Raw genomic sequence first — 21,235 nt, 5'->3', positions numbered from 1 at the left:
AAAAAGAATTCATACATGTAAAGTTTCTTAGAATATTATTTGGCATATAGCAAGCACTCTTTAAACATTAATTCTGGCTGGGCACCATGGCTCATGCCTGCAATCCCAGTACTTTGGGGGGCTGAGGTGGGTGGATCACCTGAGGCCAGGAGTTCAAGACCAGCCTGAGCAACATGGCAAAACTCTGTCTCTATCAAAAATACAAAAATTAGCTGGGCGTGGTGGCACGTGCCTGTAATCCCAGCTACTTGGGAGGCTGAGGCAGGAGGATCGCCTGAACCCAGGAGGCGGAGGTTTCAGTGAGCCCAGATTGTGCCACTAGACTCCAGCTTGGACAACAGAGCGAGACCCTGTCTCAAAAACAAACAAACAAAAAAACATATCTTGAGTGAGACATGCATCACACATAAAAGTTTCCATTAAGCTCCCATATAATAATGCTTAATATATATATATACACGCATATATCTGTAGGCATGCATATACCATCTGGCAAATATTTGACTGTATAGCTGTCTGCCATACAGCCCTGAGTTTTTTAAAGGAAGGAAAAACTATATTCCTTTTGGTTTCCCAAGATCCTAGCAAATGCCTACTGATGTTTTGTTTAGTGGTAACATAATTTGTAACTTACTTTTTCAGAGAATTGAAAAAATAAGCTAAATTCACCTGAAATTGAGAGGGTCACTTAGGCAGACAGGATTGTATTACTTAAACTGAGCATGGAAAGGTATCTGAAAATAATGGCAGCCTAAAACTATTTCCTAAATACCATTTCAACAACATTAACTAAAGTCCCCCTTAATAATCCTTTTGCAAACTTATTAAAAGGAAACATTGGCCAGGTATGATGGCTCACACCTATAATCCCAATACTTTGGGAGGCCTAAGCAGGAAGATCACTTGAGCTTGGGAGTTTAATACCAGCCTGGGCAACAGAGTGAGATTCCATCTCTAATTTTAAAAAAAAGTCAGGGCTGGGGGGGACCCTTTTACTTGATCCCATCAAGAGATTATCTAGTACCCTGTTGCATAATGATTAATAATCTTCATAATTTATCCTAGCAAGTGTAACTGCAGATAATATTTTTCATTTGAATTAAGTATTTGGTCTTTTTGGGAATCTTAACTCGCCTCCAAGAAGTTCTACTATAGTGACTCCAAACCTTTTTGGAACTGGGGAAGCATCCTTATTGATTATAAATCACCACTCTTCTCAAATGTATTATAAGGTAAATATTTATTTATTTATTTTTTTTTTTATTTTTTTGAGACGGAGTCTTGCTCTGTCACCCAGGCTGGAGTGCAGTGGCGCAATCTTGGCTCATTGCAAGCTCCGCCTCCCAGGTTCACACCATTCTCCTGCCTCAGCCTTCTGAGTAGCTGGGACTACAGGCACCTGCCACTGTGCCCGGCTAATTTTTTGTATTTTTAGTAGAGACAGGGTTTCACCTTGTTAGCCAGGATGGTCTCGATCTCCTGACCTCGTGATCCGCCTGCCTCCGCCTCCCAAAGTGCTGGGATTACAGGCGTGAGCCACCGCACCCGGCCGGTAAATATTTATTTTTAAACAAAAGGGTGTGTATGTTCTCCAGCTTAATAACAGACTGCCCTCAATATTCTGGACCTGCTTTTAATTTTACCAAATCTTTCTTTCACGTAAATAGAATGAAGCTGTACCAGCCTTTATTAAATTATACAATAATGGCATATTTAAATTTTGTTTTAATTGGGGGGTTGACAGGGACTCTAGAAGTGGTTTGCATTTGAGAAACTGAGGCTCAGTGAGATAAAAAGGCATGTAGCCTTTAAATCCAGTTCTTCTGTTTCACCACACCATGCCTTCCAAGAAATTATTCCCATGCAATGAACTAAATAAAAATTGTTACGCTATAGTGTCACTTTTTTCTAAAATTCTTAATTCAACTCTATCCATACTGCTAAAAAATCACTTTTAAAACAGAAAGTGAGGGGCAAGAACTCCTAGAGGCAGGAATTCAAGGACACAGCTTTGCCACCACAAGCTGCTGATTGCTCTGCTGCAGTTTCTTAACAATTAAAATCCTTAATCTGTCATGCATTCAACAAAAATGTATTGAGTAACTGGTAAGTAGACAGCACAATGCTAATACTGATATATAAAAATAACTAATTTCCTAAAACAGTTTTGAAGATCTCTGGACAAGATCTATCACTTTTCTAATGCTTTGTATTACCAGTTATTTTATTGTTAGTAACCATAAAAGCTCATAAAGCTGTTTTGAATTACCATTTTATACACAGATATGGAAATATATAGACACACAAGAATACTGCTGTCTCCACACATTCTCTCTACCCTCAGTGGGCATGACTCATACTTCATGCCCACAGAACACAATTATTATTCTGCTCTAAAAGAAGTGACCATCAACTACATAACAGATACATATTTTAAGTAAAAATATCAATTATTTCTTAATGTTCTCAATCTAGTATATTTTCTCAAAGTCTTTCTAGAAGATAGCAAGACAGTAAAATCCTTAAGTGATTTACCTGATATCCTCACATGAAGATTCTGTTTCATGGAAACACCCTCAGACTGAGAAAGGGACTGGAGAATTGTCAAGGCTGACCTTCGCAGTGCACTGTCAAAAACTGTAAGCACTTCATTGGGGAACATGTTGAAATATTCCCCGATTTCCATGTTGGTCTCAAACAGAGTCATGGCATTAACCACAACTGGGTAATGAGCATCTTCATCCCTTTCCTTCAAGATTAGAAGAATATCATTCTTATGGTATTCCGAAACATATGACTCAAACACTTGACCAACCAGCGTAACTTGATCGCTATTCATCTTGAATCTAGGTAACTAAAGAAAAAAAAAAGGATCATATTATATATTTGATATTCAAGATGTACACACAATTTAACAAAAACGATTGGTTATAAATCACACTGGCTTTGGGTCATACTATTATCACAAAATAATATCTGAATTCAAATCTTAATGAAATCTGAATTATCTGTTACAGTCACAGTACATGTACTTTAAAAATGACTGAAGTCAAATGTAAGTCAAAGAACTATGTTGGTACTGATTATCAAAATCAGAAATAGTTCAAAGCATTTCCCATATCTTTTCCCAAAATTTCCTTCATATTAACCCTGCATTAATATACAGGCCTGCACCTAGTAACATTTCCGGACTGTACTTACAAAAGTGGTCTCATAAGATTATAATACTGTATCCTTATTGTACCTTTTCTCCGTTTAGATACGTAAATACCATTGTGTTACAACTGCGTACAGTATTCGGTATAATAATATGATGTACAGGTTTGTAGCCTAAGAGCAATAGGCTATGCCATATAGCCTAGGTGTGTAGTAGGCTGTACCATCTACATTTGTGTAAACATACTCTATGATGTTCACACAAGGACAAAATCACCTGATGACAAATTTCTCAGAATGTATCCCAACCATTAAATGACATATAATTGTATTTATTTTACATAATATATGTAAGAGGCCACATTCCATACTCACACATTTGCTCTCAAGTATAAAATCTGAAACATATCTTTTGGCTTAAGTCAGTAACAGTGGAGTTCTTTGCAAGAGTCCTGGTTCTAGGATTTATTTATATGAACACAGTATCATTCTTTTGTGCTCTCTCACTCTCTCTCTTTAGTTATACACACACACTCATGTGTATTCTGCTATGTAACAGAAACACATACCATTAATCAAATTGACAGCCAGTTCTGACATGAATAATTAACAGACTGTCTTTAGAAATTCGTATTTGGAAGTGAATTTGTTTCCTTCTTTCTCTTTCTTACCCTAGGAAATCTACTGGGTTCTGCAGAAACAGCTGTCAACAATGTAAAGAAAACAGATAAACATAGGAAGGAAAAAAAACACTGAGTCTTCAAATAATAAAAAAGTATTATTGAAAATAAATACAGCATATACCATTACTTTAACTCAATCCCCTGGCACTCCATTAAAAAGTATGTATCTACAGATAAAAAGCACCTACTCCCATTCTATTTCCATGTATACAGACAGATAACAAATTACACATGTATAAACCCAATTCAACGTCCATTTCCTAATATCTACCATGTACAAGGCACTATGCTGGCAAACGAAAAGTACAGTAAAAGGTTCTCTATGTCCTCAGAGATCCAAAGGACAAATAAAATGAAACAGTGCTCTTATCGGTGGTCAAAAATGCAATATGAATAGGAGCACAAAGGAGAGGGAGGTTAAATTTAAATAAGGTGACGATCCCAGGTAACTGGACAGTTACAAACAATCTGTCCAAATAAGAAACACTTATTTGGTTTGGAAAGAAATTGAGCACTGGAGAAGAGGTGTACTTAAATTTGACTTATTTCATTTGTCCAACATTTATTGTACTGGGCTCTACAAATACGAATATTAAAGGAGATTGCTATAAAGTTCGCAGTTTATCATCCAAAGTATGTGTTATACACGCTGTCTGCTATATTTTGCTTTCTCTGAGAACCTGCTATTCCGCAAGGTGTGAAAGGTGTAAGAAGTATATACAAGTTAGGTCAAGAATCCTGACAACTATAGGAGGCCAGGGTGAGAGTAAGAATGAGTAAATGTATATCCAAGACAATGAGTGAAAATAAATTATGGCCTCCACGGTAATTTGTTTTTGGTTAAGCAATATAAATTCAGCCAAGTGTAAAACAGAAAAAGTACTTGGGAAGGAATATTTCCACAATGTGGACTTTGCAAAAAAAAAAAAAAGAAAAGAAAATCTGGACTCCCAAGAGTGGCTACAAGAGAATCACTATGATTTTATTAAAGCATATTAAGTTTAGAGCCACAAATTTAGCAATTTGAAAAACAGCTCCACACAAGGCAGGAAAAGGGCAGCAGCAGAATTCAACGTTCAAATTAAAATTTTAACGTTAGATTAAATTTTGCCTAGTTAGGCCAGCATTTCTATGGTTGTATGGACCATCGTTCTTCATTCCCTTTCAACATCTACGCAAAACTGTCTAACTGTGCTACAAGCAGTTTGCTAACTCAACGCACCTACTACCCACCCAGATACACACGGGAGGCAATTTTTGTTTTGGGAAGGGTCATTTCACAACCTTCACGTTCTCTTTCCTTTTCTTATTGAATATTTGGGGTCAAAATACAATCATTTGCTTTACTTTGTCCTCTTGATCACAGCGAAGCGTCGAAAAGAAGAGAGTGCCTAACTGCACTGACATTCCCCAGTTGTCTCCAGAATCGCTGCAGCCCCGCCCCGCCCCGCCCGCCTGCACCTGCCGGGAGCCCCGCCCCCTGCGCGCGGGCTGGCCGGACGCGCGCCCTCGGCCCCGCCCCACTCCCTCCGCCCCTCTCACTGCGGGAGCGCGCCATTTCGCGCCTTCTCCCCGCCGCTGGGCTGCCCCAGGGGCGCCTGGCAAACGTGGAGTCGCTCGGTTTTGGAGGCATGCTTTCCAAACTTTCTAATTCAGAGGGTCTCTGCGCGCAACCCCTGCCCCACGACACGTTGGTAGTCTCTGACACTTCCCGGGCTCTTCTCTCCGGCAGCTCCCGTGCCTGTCCGGTCCCGGAGTTGAATAGTTTTTGAAGTAATGAAACGTGAACGAGACTTGGGACGAACTGGAGAAAAACATAACTGCGAAAGGAAGAGGCGGCTATCACTTACTGGTTGTGCCAGAAGTCGCCGGGGACGCGCTGCTCCCGAGGCCGAGGGGCCCAGAGAGCTCCAGCCAGGTGGCGGGTTCGTCTCTGGCGCTAGAAGGCTGGTGGGGCGGGGTGCGCGCGTGCGCGTGGCCGCTCGAGGCGCCACCCGCTACGGGGACGCGCGGGCTCTGTCGGGCGGCCTAGCGCCTGCGGCTCTGCCTGGCCTGCGCTCCCGACCGACGCCGAGCCGCGCACCGCCTCAACTTCCCTGCCCCGGCGGCTCTTCCGGGTGGAGACGAGACAGCGGGGCGGGGCGGAGCGGGCGGATTGGGGCGGGGCCAGGAGGGTCCCGGGTGGGGAGAGGGGCGGGACCCGAGCGGTGACTTCAGGCTGAGTGGAGAGAGCAGGGCTGTGCGGCGGCTCAGATTGGATCTTAGGATTTGTTTTTTGTCTGTCCGAGGAATTTGCCTAACCCAAGGACACAGAGGATCTCTTCTGTATTTTCTGACACAAGTTTTAGAATTTTAGGTTTTATATTGAGGTCTGTGATCTAATTAGAGCTAATTTCTCTTTGTGGTGCAAGTATGGATCTTAGGTCATTTTTTTGCATATGAATAGCGTCATTTGTTCAGAGAGCTTTCTTTTTCTCCCTGAATAGCTTTTGCACCTATGTTAAAAATCAATTGTCCCTAAAGCATCAGTTGTGGGTCTATTCTTAGACTTTGTATTCTGTTCGGACAATTTATTCTATTTCTCTCTACAAAAATACCACATTGTCTTGATTCCTGTAGATTCATAAGAATCTTAAAATCAGATCGTGTTTGGCCTCCAATTTCTTGTTCTTTTTCAAAAATGTTTTTGTTCATCTAATCCCTTGGGTTTTCATATGACTACTAAAATCGGCTTGTCACTTTAAAAAGTTGCGATTGTGATTGGAGTCACATTTCGTCTATAGGTCCATATGAGAATAATTTACATGTTAACAATATTTAGTTATGACCCTTAAACAAAGTAAGCTTCTTCATTTATTTCGTTGTTACTTCACTCAACAAATGTTTTGATCTTTTGTCACGTCTAGCCGTATATAATCCATTCTCACACTGCTGATAAAGACATACCTGAGACTGGGTAATTTATAAAGGAAAGACGTTTAATTGACTTACAGTTCAGCATGGCTGGGGAGGCTTCAGGAAACTTAAAATCATGGCAGAAGCGGAAGCAAACGTCCTTCTTTTCAGGGCTGCAGGAAGGAGAAGTGCGGAGCAAAGAGGGAAAAGCCCCTTATAAAACCATCAGATCTTGTGAGATCTCACTATCAGAGGACAGCAGGGGAATAGCCACCCCCATGATTCAGTTACCTCCCACCGGCTCCCTCCCAGGACACCTGGGGATTATGGTAACTACAGTTCAAAATGAGATTTGGGCAGGGACACAGCCAAACCATATCACCCTATGTCAGATTTATCCATAAATCTAAGGATGGGAGGAACATATACTTCTTGATATTATGTAAATGACATTTTCAATTTTCAATTTTCCGTTTTCTTTGATAGTGTCTTAGTCTGAGTTGCTAAAAAGGAATGCCTGAGACTGAATACTTTACAAATAAAAGAGGTTCATTTGGCTTACGCTCCTGCAGGCTGCTTCTGGTGAGGCCTTCAGGCTGCTTCCACTCAGTGAAGGGGAGGCTGCCTGTGCAGATCACATGGCCAGAGGAGAAGCGAGAGAAAGGGGAGGTAGTAGTCAGGCTCTTTTCAACAGTCAGCTCTGGAGGCAGCTAACAGAGTGAGAACTCACTCATTATGCAGTGGCAGCACTAAGTTTTCCTGAAGGATCTGCCCCTGTGACCCAGACACCCCCAACTAGGCCCCACACTTGGGATCCGATATTAAGATGAGATTTGGAAGGGAGAAATACTCCAACTATGTCAGATAGTATGTAAAAATATGATTGGGGGTTTTGTTTTTGTTGCTGCTGCTGTTGTTGTTGTTGTTACAGGTTCTTGCTCTGTTGCTCAGGCTTGCGTGCAATGGTGTGATCGTGGCCCACTGCAACCTCTGTCTCCCAGGTTCAAGCAATCCTCCTGCCTCAGCCCCCTGAGTAGCTGGGTGATATGGTTTGACTGTGTGTCCCCACCCAAATCTCACCTTAAATTGTAATCCCCAGGAGTCTGGTGGGAGGTGATTGAATCATGGGGCGAACTTCCCCCTCGCTATTCTTGTGATAGTCAGTTCTCATGAGATTGGGTTTTTTGAAAGTGTCTGGCACTTCTCCCTCACACTCATTCTCTCTCTCCTGCTCTGCCATGGTAAGATGTGCTTGCTTCCCCTTTGTCTTCTGCCATGAATATGTTTCCTGAGGCCTCCTAGTCATGCTTTCTATTAAGCCTGCAGAATTGTGAGTCAATTAAACCTCTTTTTGTCATAAATTGCCCAGTCTCAGTTAGTTTATAGCAGTGCAAAAACAGACTAATACATTGGAATTATAGGTGTGCGCCACCACACCTGGCTAATATTTTGGTATTTTTGTAGAGATAGGGTCTCACTATGTTGCCCAGGCTGGTATAATTGATTTTTTAATATTAATCTTGTACTTGCCATTTTGTAAAACCACTTATGAGTTCTAGCAGCTTTTTTTGTGGATTTTGCTAGATTTTCTATATATTCAGGATTTGCTATATAAATAAAGACAGTTTTACTTCCTTCCTATTCTGGAGGCCTTTTATTTCTTTTTCTTGTCTTTTTGCACTGACTAGAAGCTTGAGTATACCATTGGATAAAAGTGATGAGACCAGACATTCTTTCCTTGCTTCTGATCTTAGAGGGAAAGTTATCAGTCTTTTACTCTCAAATATGGATATTCACCCAGGGTTTTTTGTAGATGCCCTTTATTAAGATGGAGGAAGATTTAAGAACTTTTATCAAGAATGAATGTTGGATTTCATTAAGGCTTTTCTACATCTGTGGAAATGATTGCTTTGCTTTTTTTTTCTTTTAGTTTCATATTTTATGTATAGATTGAATTGTATCCCTCCAAAAAAGATATATTGAAGTTATAATCCCCAGTCCCTTTGAGTGTCACTTGTTTGGAAATAAGGTCTTTATAGAGATAATTGAGATAAAATTAGGAATTAGGATGGGCAGTAATCCAATATGACTTGTGTCCTTATAAAAAGGATGAATTTTATGGCTGGGCGCAGTGACTCACGCCTGTAATCCCAGCACTTTGGGAGGCCGAGGCAGGCGGATCATGAGGTCAAGAAATTGAGACCGTCCTGGCCAATATGGTGAAACCCCATCTCTACTAAAAATACAAAAAAAAAATTAGCTGGGCGTGGTGACACGCGCCTGTAGTCCCAGCTACTTGGGAGACTGAGGGAGGAAAATTGCTTGAACCCAGGAGGTGCAGGTTTGTTACATAGGTATACACGTGCCATGGTGGTTTGCTGCATCCGTCAACCCGTCATCTACATTAGGTATTTCTTCTAATGCCTTCCCTCCCCAACCACCCCTGCTACCCCCTGACAGGCCCCAGTGTGTGATGTTCCCCTCTGTGTGTCCATGTGTTCTGATTGTTCAGCTCTCACTTATGAGTAAGAACACACATCAATTTTGCATGTATGCTTGGCATATTGGTCTAATTTTTTGTTGTTGTAACATCTTTACCTTGTTTTGGTATCAGGGTAATGTTGGCCTCGTAGAATGAGTTGAAAGCTATTCCCTTCTGTTTTATTTTCTGGAAGAATTTATGTGAAATCGGTATTTCTTTTTTTTCTTTTTTTTTTTTTTTTTTCGAGATGGTCTCACTTTGTCACCCACACTGAAGCGCAGCAGCACAAACACGGCTCACTGCAGCCTCAGCTTCCTGGGTTCAAGTGATCCTCCTACCTCAACCTCCCAAATAGGTGGGATTACAGGCAGGCACCACCACACCTGGCTAAAAATTTTTTGTACTTTTTTGTAGAGACAGTGTTTCACTGTGTTGTCCAGGCTGTTCTCAAACTCCTGGGCTCAAGCAGTCTGCCTACCTTGGCCTTCTAAAGTGTTGGGATTACAGGCAAGAGCCACCGTGCCCAGCCAAAATGGTATTTCTTTTTTAAATATTCATTAGAACTCACCAGCAAAGCCATCTGAACCTCGACTTTTCTTTGTGGGAAGATTTTAACTACAAATTCAAATTATTCAATAGATACAGGGCTCTTGAGGTTATCTATTATTTATTGAGTTTGGTAGTTTATCTTTCAAGGAACTGGTGTTTCTTCTTGGTTATCAAATTTATGAACATGAAATTGTTTGTAATGTTTCTTTATTATCCTTTTAGTGTCAATGGGATCGGTAGTGATGTCCTCTCTTTCATTCTTGATGTTGGTATTTTCTTTTGGTGATTATCTGCAACGGCTGCCATAACAAAATACCATAGACATTGCGGCCAAAACAAAAGAAATTTATTTTCTCACAGTTCTGGAGGCTGGGAAGTCCAAGATCAAAGTGCCAATTGATTCTGGTGAGAGCCCTTTCCTGGCTTGCCGCCTTCTTACTGTGTCCTTACATGTCATGGAGCTTTCAGGTGTCTCTTCTTACAAGGACACTAATCCTATCTTTATGCCCTCATTTAACCTTACTTACCTCCTTACAGGCCATGTCTTCAAATACAGTCAAATTGGAGGTTAGGACTCCAACTTCTGAAATTGGGGAATGGAGTTGCTATGGGCACAACACAATTCAGCCCATAGTAGTAGTGATCCCCATTCCTGTCCCCAAGCTGCAATGGAATTTCATTAGTGCCTTCCTCTGCAGATTTTATCTGTGGATCTGTAGTGGAGATAGGGGGATTGGATCTGGACAGATTTCAGAAGTAGCTACTTTTCTTCTCCCCTAGCTGGTACCTCTAAAGGGGGTAGCTTTCTCTGGATTCTCCCCAGTTGTCTATATGAGAACCTGATGAGGTTTCTGAAGGAATGGCCTGCATGAGGATGAGAACCTTTTTGTGTCTGAGTCCCCTGTAGACATCATGCTCCCACATTAGCCCACACTTGGTGTTTAGCAGTTCACTAAAAATTTCCAGTTTAATCTTCCTACTGCCTTACATGCATTTGGAGCTGTCTGTCTCAGGTGAAGTCAAAGCTTGTGTCCTGTTTCTTTCTGCAGGCTCCTGTCTTTCTCCACGTTTTAGGTGAGTTGTCTGCCCTGTGACCTCCACTTTCTGAGGGATTCAAGAAAAATCTTTAATTTGCAGTTTGTCCAGCTTTTGTCTTATAGAAAGGGAGCGACACTCTTTCTGTCTCTTTACATCTATGAGCTAAAACCAGATGTCCCATCCCTTTTATTTTTAACCTTTCCATTTCTTTAGGTGTCTTTTATAGACAGCGTGTAGTTGGGTCTTGCTTTTTAATTCCACCTGACTATCTCTGCCTTTAATCGAGATGGTTAAAATGTTACATTTGGCCGGACTCAGTGGCTCACGCCTGTAATCCCAGCACTTTCGGAGGCTGAGGCGAGAGGATCATGAAGTCAGGAGATGGACACCATCCTGGCTAACACGGTAAAACCCCATCTCTACTAAAAATACAAAAAAATTAGCCGGGTGTGGTGGCCCACACCTGTAGTACCAGCTACTCGAGAGGCTGAGGCAGGAGAATGGCGTGAACCTGGGGAGCCGAGCTTTCAGTGGGCTGAGAGCGCACCACTGCGCTCCATCCTGGACCCCAGAGCGAGACTCCGTCTCAAAAAAAAAAAAAAAAGTTACATTTAATGTGATAATTGATATGGTTAGATTAAAGTGAATTATCTTGCTGTTTGTTTTCTGTCTGTCTCATCTTTGTTTCCTATCCCTTATTTTTGCTTTCTTTTGGATTGAGAACTTTTTTTGATTGCATTTTATTTGTTGGTGTATTAGCTATAATTCTTTGCTTTGCTATTCAAGTGGTTACTGTTTATATAACATATCTTTAATTTATCCTATCAACCTTTAAGTAATACTATACTCCTTCTTATATAAGAACCTTAAAATAACACACCTTCATTTCTCCCTCCCAGCATTTATGCTATTGTTGCCAGTCATCTTTTATATACATCTTATAAGCTCCATGATACATTGCTGTTTCTTTAAACTGTTGATTATCCTTTAAAGAGATTTAAATAACAAGAAAATAATTTTATATATTTACCAATGTAGTTACCATTTTTAGTGCTGTTCTATTATTTCTTCAGATATTTTTTTGTCTTCCTCTCCCGTCAGATTTTAATTACACATAATATTATTTGGATCCTATTTTTCCTTCTGCCTAAAGGTCTTCTGTTAACTTTTCCTGTAGTGCAGATGTTTGGTGATGAATTCATTTTGCTTCTGTATGTCTGAGAATGTCACCCATGTTTTTGAAAGCTACTTTTACTGGACACAAAATTGTAAGTTGACAGGGTGGTTTGGTTTTTGGATTTTGGGTTTTGTGGTTTTTTTTTTTTTTAATTTTCTTCTTTGTTGCATTAAAGGTGTTGCTCTACTGTCTTCTTTTAAAGAAAGTGCTTGGACTGTTTCCAATGAGAAATCTGCTGTCATTCTTATATTTGTTGTTTCCAACCCTCTGGCTTCTTTGAAGATTTTATCTTTTGTTTGTTTGTTTAATTTTTATTTTTTGAACTGAAATAACTTTATCTTGGGGGCTTTACTTTGCTGATAGGCCCCTTAGCACAAGGCTTTCCTTTCTTTCCTTTTTTCTCCCTCCACTGCCAGTACCAATCCAACTCCCCTTCCTTCTCCTCCTCCTTTTCTCTCTCCATTGCTGCTGCATACATGTTCTTCCCCTCTGTTACCACCTGGGAGCACTGAGCTAGACTCTGGGTCCCAGGTGGGGCCTGAGTGTTGGCAGGGCCCAGTCACAGTGGGCACTACAGCAGGGATGGAGGGATTCAGTTGGCTGTGTTTTTCTCTTGACATAGCTCCTGCTCATGCTGCTGAAGATTTTTTCTTTGTGACTGGTTTGAACAGTTTATGATTTGCCTTGATGTATTTTTCATGTTTCTTGTACTTGGGATTTGCTGAGGTTTGGGATCTTTCATTGTATAATTTTCATCAAATTTGGAAAAGATTTTGGCTTTTATTTCTTCAAATATTTTTTTCTGCTTCCTCTAGCCCACTCCTCTGTGGACTCCAATTACATATACATTAGGCCACTTGATATTGTCCTATAAACTTACTAATACTCTACTAATTTTTTTGGACTCCTTTTTTCTCAGTGTGTTTCTATGCCTACAGGTTTATGAATCTTTTCTTCTACAATGTCTAATCTGCTGTGACTCTTGTTCAATGTATTTTACATCTCAACCATTGTAGTTTTCATCTTTAGAAGTTAGATTTGGATCTTTTAAAAAATATTTTCTATCATATCTCTACTTAACATGTTCTACCACTTAATCTTTCATATTGTTTGTTTGTTTGATTTGGTTTTGCTTTTTGAGACAGAGTGTCACTCTGTCACCCAGGATGGAGTGCAGTGGTGTGGTCTCAGCTCACTGTAACCTCTGCCTCCTGGACTCAAGCAATCCCCCCACCTCAACCTCCCAAGTAGCTGGGACTACAGGCGTGCACTACCACACTTGCCTAGTTTTTTGTTTGTTTTTGTTTTGTTTTGTTTTGTTTTCTGTGGAGACAAGGTTCATGTTGCCCAAGCTGTTCTTGAATTCCTGGGCTCAATCAATCCACCTGCCCGGGCCTTCCAAAATGTTGGGATTACAGGCATGAGTCACTGCACGTGGCCTCATATTGTGAATTATGTATATTGAATCATTTCTTATATTGTAAATTATGTATTTTGAATCATTTCTCATATTGTGAATTATGTATTTTAAATCATTTCTCATATTGTTAATTATGTATTTTAAATCATTTATCTTTTATTTCTGAAGATTTTTAAATTGTGCATTTGACATTGTTTTATAGTATTATAGTATTATAATCATTATTAATTCCTATTTTGAAATACCATTTTTTTCTTTGAGACCAGGTACAATCGTGGTTCACTGCAGCCTCAACCTCTTGGGCTCAAGCAATCCTCCTGCCTCGGCCTCCTGAGTAGGTGGGACCACAGGCATGTACCACCACATGCGGCTAATTTTTTAAACTTTGTTTTTGTGAAGGTGGGGTCTTGCTATGTTGCCTAGGCTGCTCTTGAACTCCTGTCCCCAAGTGATCTTCCTGCCTTAGCCTGCCAAAATGCTAGGATTATAAGCATTAACTACCACACCTGACCATTGAGCTACCATTTTGTATTTCTTTCTTTTATTCCATTTTACATGACAATTTTTATTCCGCGAAAATGTGAGCAGGAATTTTTGCAGTTTCTAAAACTGCCTTTCACATAGTAGACAATGTTGAATTGTTGTCATATCACTAAAATGTTTGTTTTAATGACTTTGCTTTAGTCTTTAAATATCGGCTTAAGCTTTTAAAACTTTCAATTTATTGCCTGTCCTACCTATTTCCTTCCATGCTCACTGTCAATCCAGCAACAACATGTTCCTCAGAGAGTTCTGGTTCTCTCCACCTTAGCATTTCACATGTGCTGTTACTCCTGATGTACTAGACTGTTCTTGCATTGCTATGAAGAAATACTGAGACTGGGTCATTTATAAAGAAGTCTACTTGGTCATGGTTTTGCAGGCTGTACATGAAGCATAGTGGCATCTGCTTCTGGGGAGGCCTCTGAAAGCTCACAATCATGGTGGAAGGCCAAGCAGGAGCTTGCACTTCATGGAATGAGTTACATGGCAAAAGCAAGAGCAAGAGAGAGTGGTAGGTGGGGAGGGAGGGTGCCACACACTTTTAAACAACCAGATCTCATAAGAATTCACTTACTATTGGGAGGGCAGTACCAAGGGGATGGTACTAACCCATTCATGAGAAATCCACCCCCATAGTTCAGTCATATCCCATCAGGTCTCATCCAACATTGAGGATGACATTTCAACATGAGATTTGGGTGGGAACACAGATCCAAACTATATCACCTGCCTGGCATGTTCATCCCCCAGTTATCTATGTGGTTCAGTCACTCATAGCCTACTGTATGGTCACAGTCCCTTCCTCACACTCATTGACTTTCCTCCCTTGTTCTTTTCCAGGTGTACTTATTACCACTGCACTCCTACAATACCCATCTAGGCTTTTCTTTACCTCTCATACACATATATTTTAGGGATAGATCCATATCTATGTGGAGGTATATCTTCATCTATATGTCCATACCCTTCCACAACAATGTAAGAGCCAAATGGCAGGAATTTTTTGTTTTTCCACTGGGATATCCCTAGCCCTAAAGTTGGCACATAGGAGGTGTGCAATAAATGTTTATTTTTACATGATTTTAATTTTGTAACTTCTCCATTTTTACAGTTTTTATTGTGAGAATAGTCCATGAAGTTGACAAAAACTGAAGCCATGTCTCTAATAGAGTCCACTCCCCTCCTCAGAAAAGAACTGTCCTCTTTAAACTCAGGTAGTGTTAAGAGGATCATTACTGAATTTACAGATTCATTCTGCGTAGATTTGGCTTCCTAAGAAGGGTATTTAAAGGGTGGAGCAAATGGCCGAAAACAAGGCTCTACCAATCATTCCCCCTCCACCCCTAAGGAACACCAAACTTAACAACTGTCTACACAAAGAACACAGTTATAAGAACCAAAAATCAGATGAGCACTCACAGTACTTGGTTTTAACTTCATATCACTAACAGATCACTGAAGAGGGTAGGAAAGACAGTCTTGAATTGCAGATGCATCCCTCCCCCATACCTGGGCAGTGTCCACATGGTGTGGAGAAAGAATCTGTGCACTTGGGAGAGGGATAGCATAAAGATTATGGGACTTTACGTTGCACTGAGTGCTTCCCTGTGACAGTGGAAAGCAAAACCAGGCTGCGCTCAGCTGAAGCCCACCCATGGAAGGAGTGTATAAACCAGCACTAGCCAGAGGGGAATCACCCATCCTAGCAGTCAGAACTTGAGTCCTGGCAAGCCTTACCACCATGATTAAAGTACTCTGAGGCCCTATATAAACTTGAAAAGCAGTCTTGATCATGAGGACTCCAACTCTTAGCAAGTCCTAGTACAGAGCTGGGCTCAGAGCCATTGGAGTTGTGGGGACACATGACCCACTGAGACAGCAGCCAGGGCAGCTAAGAGAGTGCTTGCACCACTGTTTCCCCAATTTCAGACTGCACATTCTGTGGCTCCAAAGGATACCCCTTCCTTCCACTTGAGGAGAGGAGAGGGAAAAATAAAGAGGAGCCTGTCTTACATCTTGGATACCAGCTCAGCTACAGTAGGATAGGTCACCAGTCAGAATCATTAGGCCCCTTTTCCAGGCCCTAGCTCCTGGATGACATTTCTAGACCACATAGGACCAAGAGGGAACCTACTGCCTTGAAAGGAAGGACCCAGTCCTGGCAGGACCCATCACCTGCAAACTAAAGAGCCCTTGGGCCCTGAATAACCAGCAGCAATACCCAAGTAGAATGCTGTGGGCCTTAAGTGAGACTCTGAGACATGCCAGTTTCAGGTGAGATCCACCACATTCCCAACTGTGGTGGCTCTGATAAGAGACTCCTTCTGAGAAAAGCAGAGGGAAAAGTAAATGGGACTTTATCTTGTACTTTAGGTACCAGGTTGGCCACAGCAGGGTAGAACACTAAGTGGGCTTTTAGGGTCCCCAGTTCCAGGATTTGACTCTTGGATGATATTTCTGGACCTGCCCTAAGCCAGAGGCAGGAGAATCACTTGAACCCAGAAGGCAGAGGAGAGCCCACTGCTCTGAAGGGTTAGCCTCAGGCCTGTTAGCATTCACTACAAGCTGACTGAGGAGACCTTTGGCCATAGGTGAACATTGGTGGTAGCCTGGCAGTAATACCTGTGGGACTGTAGTGGTGGTATCCACAGAGTGAGACTCCTTTGCCTATAGAAAGGAGAGGGAAGAGTGAGAGGAACCGCATCTTGTGGTTTGAGTGCCAGCACAGCTGCAGTACAATATCACTCCAGGTAGATTCTAGGGTTTTCCACTCCAGCCCCTGGCTGAGGGACAGGATCTCTGGACCCACCTGAGGCCTGAGGGAACTTGTCGCCACCCTGAAAGGAAGGATGCAAGCCTGACTGGCTTCACCTACTGCTAATTGTAGAGCCCTAGGACCTTGAGTAAACATGGGCAGTAGCCAGGTAGTGGTTACTGCAGGTCTTGGCCAAGCCCCAGTGCTGTGCTGGCTTCAGGTCTGACCCAGCATAATCCCAGTGGTTGTGGCTACAATAGTGCTTGTGTCACCCCTTCTCCAGCTCCAAGCAGCTCAGAACAGAGAGAGAGAGAGAGGGAAGAGAGACTCTGTTTGGGAGAAAGTAAGGTAAGAAAATGAGAGTCTGCCTGGTAGTCAAGAGAATTGTTCCGGATCTAATCGAGACCACCAACGTGGCATTTCTGTGAGTTTGCAAGAACCATAACATTACTGGGCTTGGAGTGTCCCCTAATGCACATACAGCTTAGATCACAATACCCAAGTCCTTTCAAATATCTGAAAAGCCTTCACAAGAATGGATGCAAACAACCCATACTGCAAAGGCAACAATAAATACCTAATTCTTTAATGCCCAGACACTGACAAACATCCACAAGGATCAAGCCCATCCTGGAAAACATGACTTCACTAAATGAACTAAATAAGGTACCAGGGACCAGCTGGGCACAGTGACTCATTCCTATAATCCCAGCACTTTGGGAGGCCAAGGCGGGCGGATCACAAGGTCAAGAGATCGACACCATCCTGGACAACATGGTGAAACCCCATCTCTACTAAAAATACAAAAATCAGCTGGACCTGGTGGCGCACACCTGTAGTCCCAGCTACTCGGGATGTTGAGACAGGAGAATCGCTTGAACTTGGGAGGTGGAGGTTGCAGTGAGCCAAGATCACAGCACTCCACTCCAGCCTGGCAACAGAGCGAGACTCCGTCTAAATAAAATAAAATAAGGTACCAAGACTAATCCTAGAGAAAGAGAGCTATGTAACCTTTCAGAAAGAGAATTCAAAATAGCTATTTTGAGGAAACGCAAAGAAATTAAAGATCACACAGAGAATTAAGAATTCTGTCAGATAAATTTAATGAAGAGATTGAGATAATTAAAAAGAATCAAGCAGAAAATTATCAAGTTAAAAAATGCAATTTACATACTGAAGAATGCATCAGTCTTTTAATGCCAGAAATGATTAAGCAGAAGAATGAATTAGTGAGCTTGAATACAGGCTATTTCAAAAGGATAGTCAGAGGAGAAAAAAGAAAAAAGCATAAAAAGGCCGGGCGCGGTGGCTCAAGCCTGTAATCCCAGCACTTTGGGAGGCCGAGACGGGCGGATCACGAGGTCAGGAGATCGAGACCATCCTGGCTAACACGGTGAAACCCCATCTCTACTAAAAAATACAAAAAACTAGCCGGGCGAAGTGGCGGGCGCCTGTGGTCCCAGCTACTCGGGAGGCTGAGGCAGGAGAATGGCGTAAACCCGGGAGGTGGAGCTTGCAGTGAGCTGAGATCCGGCCACTGCACTCCAGCCTGGGCGACAGAGCCAGACTCAGTCTCAAAAAAAAAAAAAAAAAAAAAAAAAAAGAATGTAGCACACCTACAAGATCAAGAAAATAGCCTCAAAAGGACAAATCTAAGTTACTGGCCTTGAAGGCAAGGTAGACAAAGAGAAGGACAAAAAGTTTATTCAAATGGATAATAACAGAGAACTTCCCAAATCTAGAGAAAGATATCCATATCCAAGTACAAGAATGTTATAGAACACCAAGTAGATTTAATCTAAAGAAAACTACCTCAAGGCATTTAGTAATCAAACTCCCAAAAGTCAAGGATAAAGAAAATCTTAAAAGCAGCAAGAGAAATGAAACAAATAGCATACAATGGAGCTCCAATACATCTGGCAGCAGACGTTTCAGTGGAAAGCTTACAGGCCAGGTGAGAGTATCATGACATATTTAAAGAGCTGAAGGAAAAAATCTTTTACCCTAGAGTACTATATCCTGTGAAAATACCCTTCAAACATGAAGGAGAAATAAAGACATTCCCAAAGTCTGAGGGATTTCATCAACACCAGACCTGTCCTACAAAAACATGCTAAAGGGAATTCTCCAGTCAGAAATAAAAGGATGGGCTAGGCACGGTGGCTCACACCTGTAATCCTAGCACTCTGAGAGGCTGGGGTGAGTGGATCACTTGAGGTCAGGAGATCGAAACCAGCCTGACCAATGTGGTAAAACCCCAACTCTACTAAAAATACAAAAATTAGCCAGGTGTAGTGGCACACACCTGTAGACCCCGCTACTTGGGAGGCTGAGGCAGGAGAATCACTTGAACCCAGCAGGCAGAGGCTGCAGTGAGCCAAGATCATGCCACTGCACCACTCCAGCATGGCAAGAGAGAGAGATTTCATCTCAAAAAATAAGAAAAATTTTAGAAAAAGAAATAGAACGATGTTTGCCTGTAATACCAGCACTTTGGGAGGCCAAGGTGAGTGGATCACTTGAGGTCAGGAGTTCAAGACCAGCCTGGCCAATATGGTGAAACCCTGTCTCTACTAAAAATACAAAAATTAGCTGGGCATGGTGGCACACACCTGTAATCCCAGATAGGAGTCTGAGGCACGAGAATCACTCAAACCTGGAGGGCAGAGGTTGCAGTGAACCAAGATCATGCCACTGTACTCAAGCCTGGGTGACAGAAAGAAACTCTTGTCTCAAAAAAAAAAAAAAAAAAAAAAAAGGATTATAATGAGCAATAAGAAATCATCTGAAGATACAGAACTGACTGGTAGTAATCACTACACAGAAGAACATATAACACTGTGATTCTGGTGTGTAAACTAAAGTAAAAAGACTAAAAGATGATCCAATAAAAAATAAGTACAACTTTCAAGACATAGTACAATAAGATATAAATAGAAACAACAAAAAGTTAAAAAGTGGGGAGACAAAGCTAAGGTGTGGAGTTTTTAGTTTATGCAAACAATGTTAAATTGCTATCAGCTAAATTTAATGTGTTATGGTATTTGCAAGCCTCATAACTTTGAATAAAAAAATAGATATGTAAATAATAAAAAGCAAGAAATTAAATCATAACACTAGAGAAATTCACCTTCACTGAAAGGAAGACAGGCAGGAAGGTGAAAAGGAAGAGAAGACCACAAAACAACCAGAAAACAAATAACAAAATGACAGGAGTAAGACCTTACTTAACAATAACAACATTACATGCAAATGGACTAAACTCTCCAATCAAAAGACACAGATTGGTTAAATGGATAAAAAGATAAGACCCAAAGATCTATTGCCTACAAGAAACACAATTCACCTATAAAGACACACATAAACTGAAAACAAAGGAATGGAAAAAGTATATTCCATGGCAATGGAAACCAAAAAAGAGCAGGACTAGCTATACTTACATAAGATAAAATACATTTCAAGATTAAAAACTCTAAGAAGAGACGAAAAGATCACTATATAATGATAAAGGGTCAATTCAGAAAGGGGATATAACAATTATAAATATATACACATTCGTTTCCTCAGCACATGGATTATTCTCAAGAATAGACCATATGTTAGGTAACAAAACAAGTCTTAAAACATTTTTAAACATTGAAATAATATCAAGCATCTTCTCTGACCACAGTGGAATAAAACAAGAAATCAATAACAACAAGAGGAATTTTGGAAACTATACAAACACATATAAATTAAACACCATGGTGCTGAATGACCAGGGGTCAATGAAGAAATTAAGAAAACTGGAAAACTTCTTGTAACAAATGACAATGTAACACAACATACGAAAACTTATGGAATACTGTGATAGTAGTACTAAGAGGGAAGTTTATAGCTATAAGTGCCTACATCAAAAAAGAAGAAAAACTTTAAATAACCTAACAGTGCATCTTAAGGAACTAGAAAAGCAAGAGTCATCAAACCTAAAGTTAGTAGAAGATAAGAAATAAAAATCAGAGCATAAGTAAATAAAATTGAAACAAAACAGTAAAAATGATCAATAAAACTAAAAGTTTTTTGAAAACATAAAATTGACAAACCTTTAGCCAGTCCAAGAAAAAACAAGAGAAGAGCCAAATAAATAAAATCAGAGATGAAAAAGGAGACATTACAACTAATACTGCAAAAATTCAGAGGCTTATTCATGGCTTCTCTGAGCAACTTTACGCTAACAACATAGAAGACCTAGAAGAAATGGATAAATTCTTAAACACATACAACCTACCAATATTGAGCCATGAAGAAATCCAAAACCTGAACAGACCAATAACAAGTCACATCCCAGGACTCTTTATAGACATTTTCCAGCACCAGTCTGGAGCCTGATAGCCCTGCTGGGTGGCTAGACCTAGAAGGGTAATAACAATCACTGCAATCAGGCTCCAAGGAAACTCCATCCCAGGGGAAGGGAGAGTGCACCACATCAAGGGATCACTGCATGGGACAAAAGAATCCGAACAGCAGTTTTTGAGTTCCAGATTTTTCCACTAAAATA

The 21,235-nt window shown here is 41.0% G+C and overlaps 1 protein-coding gene across 1 annotated transcript in view; it reads right to left on the bottom strand.

The window, feature by feature from the left end:
* Positions 1-5,821, bottom strand: part of MCM9 (minichromosome maintenance 9 homologous recombination repair factor) — a 122,567-nt gene extending 116,746 nt beyond the window's left edge. The window contains exons 1-2 of the mRNA XM_050788749.1: positions 5,690-5,821; positions 2,536-2,854 (exon numbers count right to left, since the gene is read on the bottom strand). Coding sequence (XP_050644706.1) covers positions 2,536-2,839 — 304 coding nt within the window. The 5' untranslated portion in view covers positions 2,840-2,854; positions 5,690-5,821. The remainder of the gene's footprint in view (positions 1-2,535; positions 2,855-5,689) is intronic.
* Between the last annotated feature and the right edge of the window lie 15,414 nt (positions 5,822-21,235).

This window comes from Macaca thibetana, chromosome 4 (genome assembly GCF_024542745.1).
Source record: "Macaca thibetana thibetana isolate TM-01 chromosome 4, ASM2454274v1, whole genome shotgun sequence".
NCBI classification, from domain to species: domain Eukaryota; kingdom Metazoa; phylum Chordata; class Mammalia; order Primates; family Cercopithecidae; genus Macaca; species Macaca thibetana.
The sequence above is the reverse complement of the archived record's forward strand: the minus strand, read 5'-3'. Positions and strand labels throughout refer to the sequence as shown.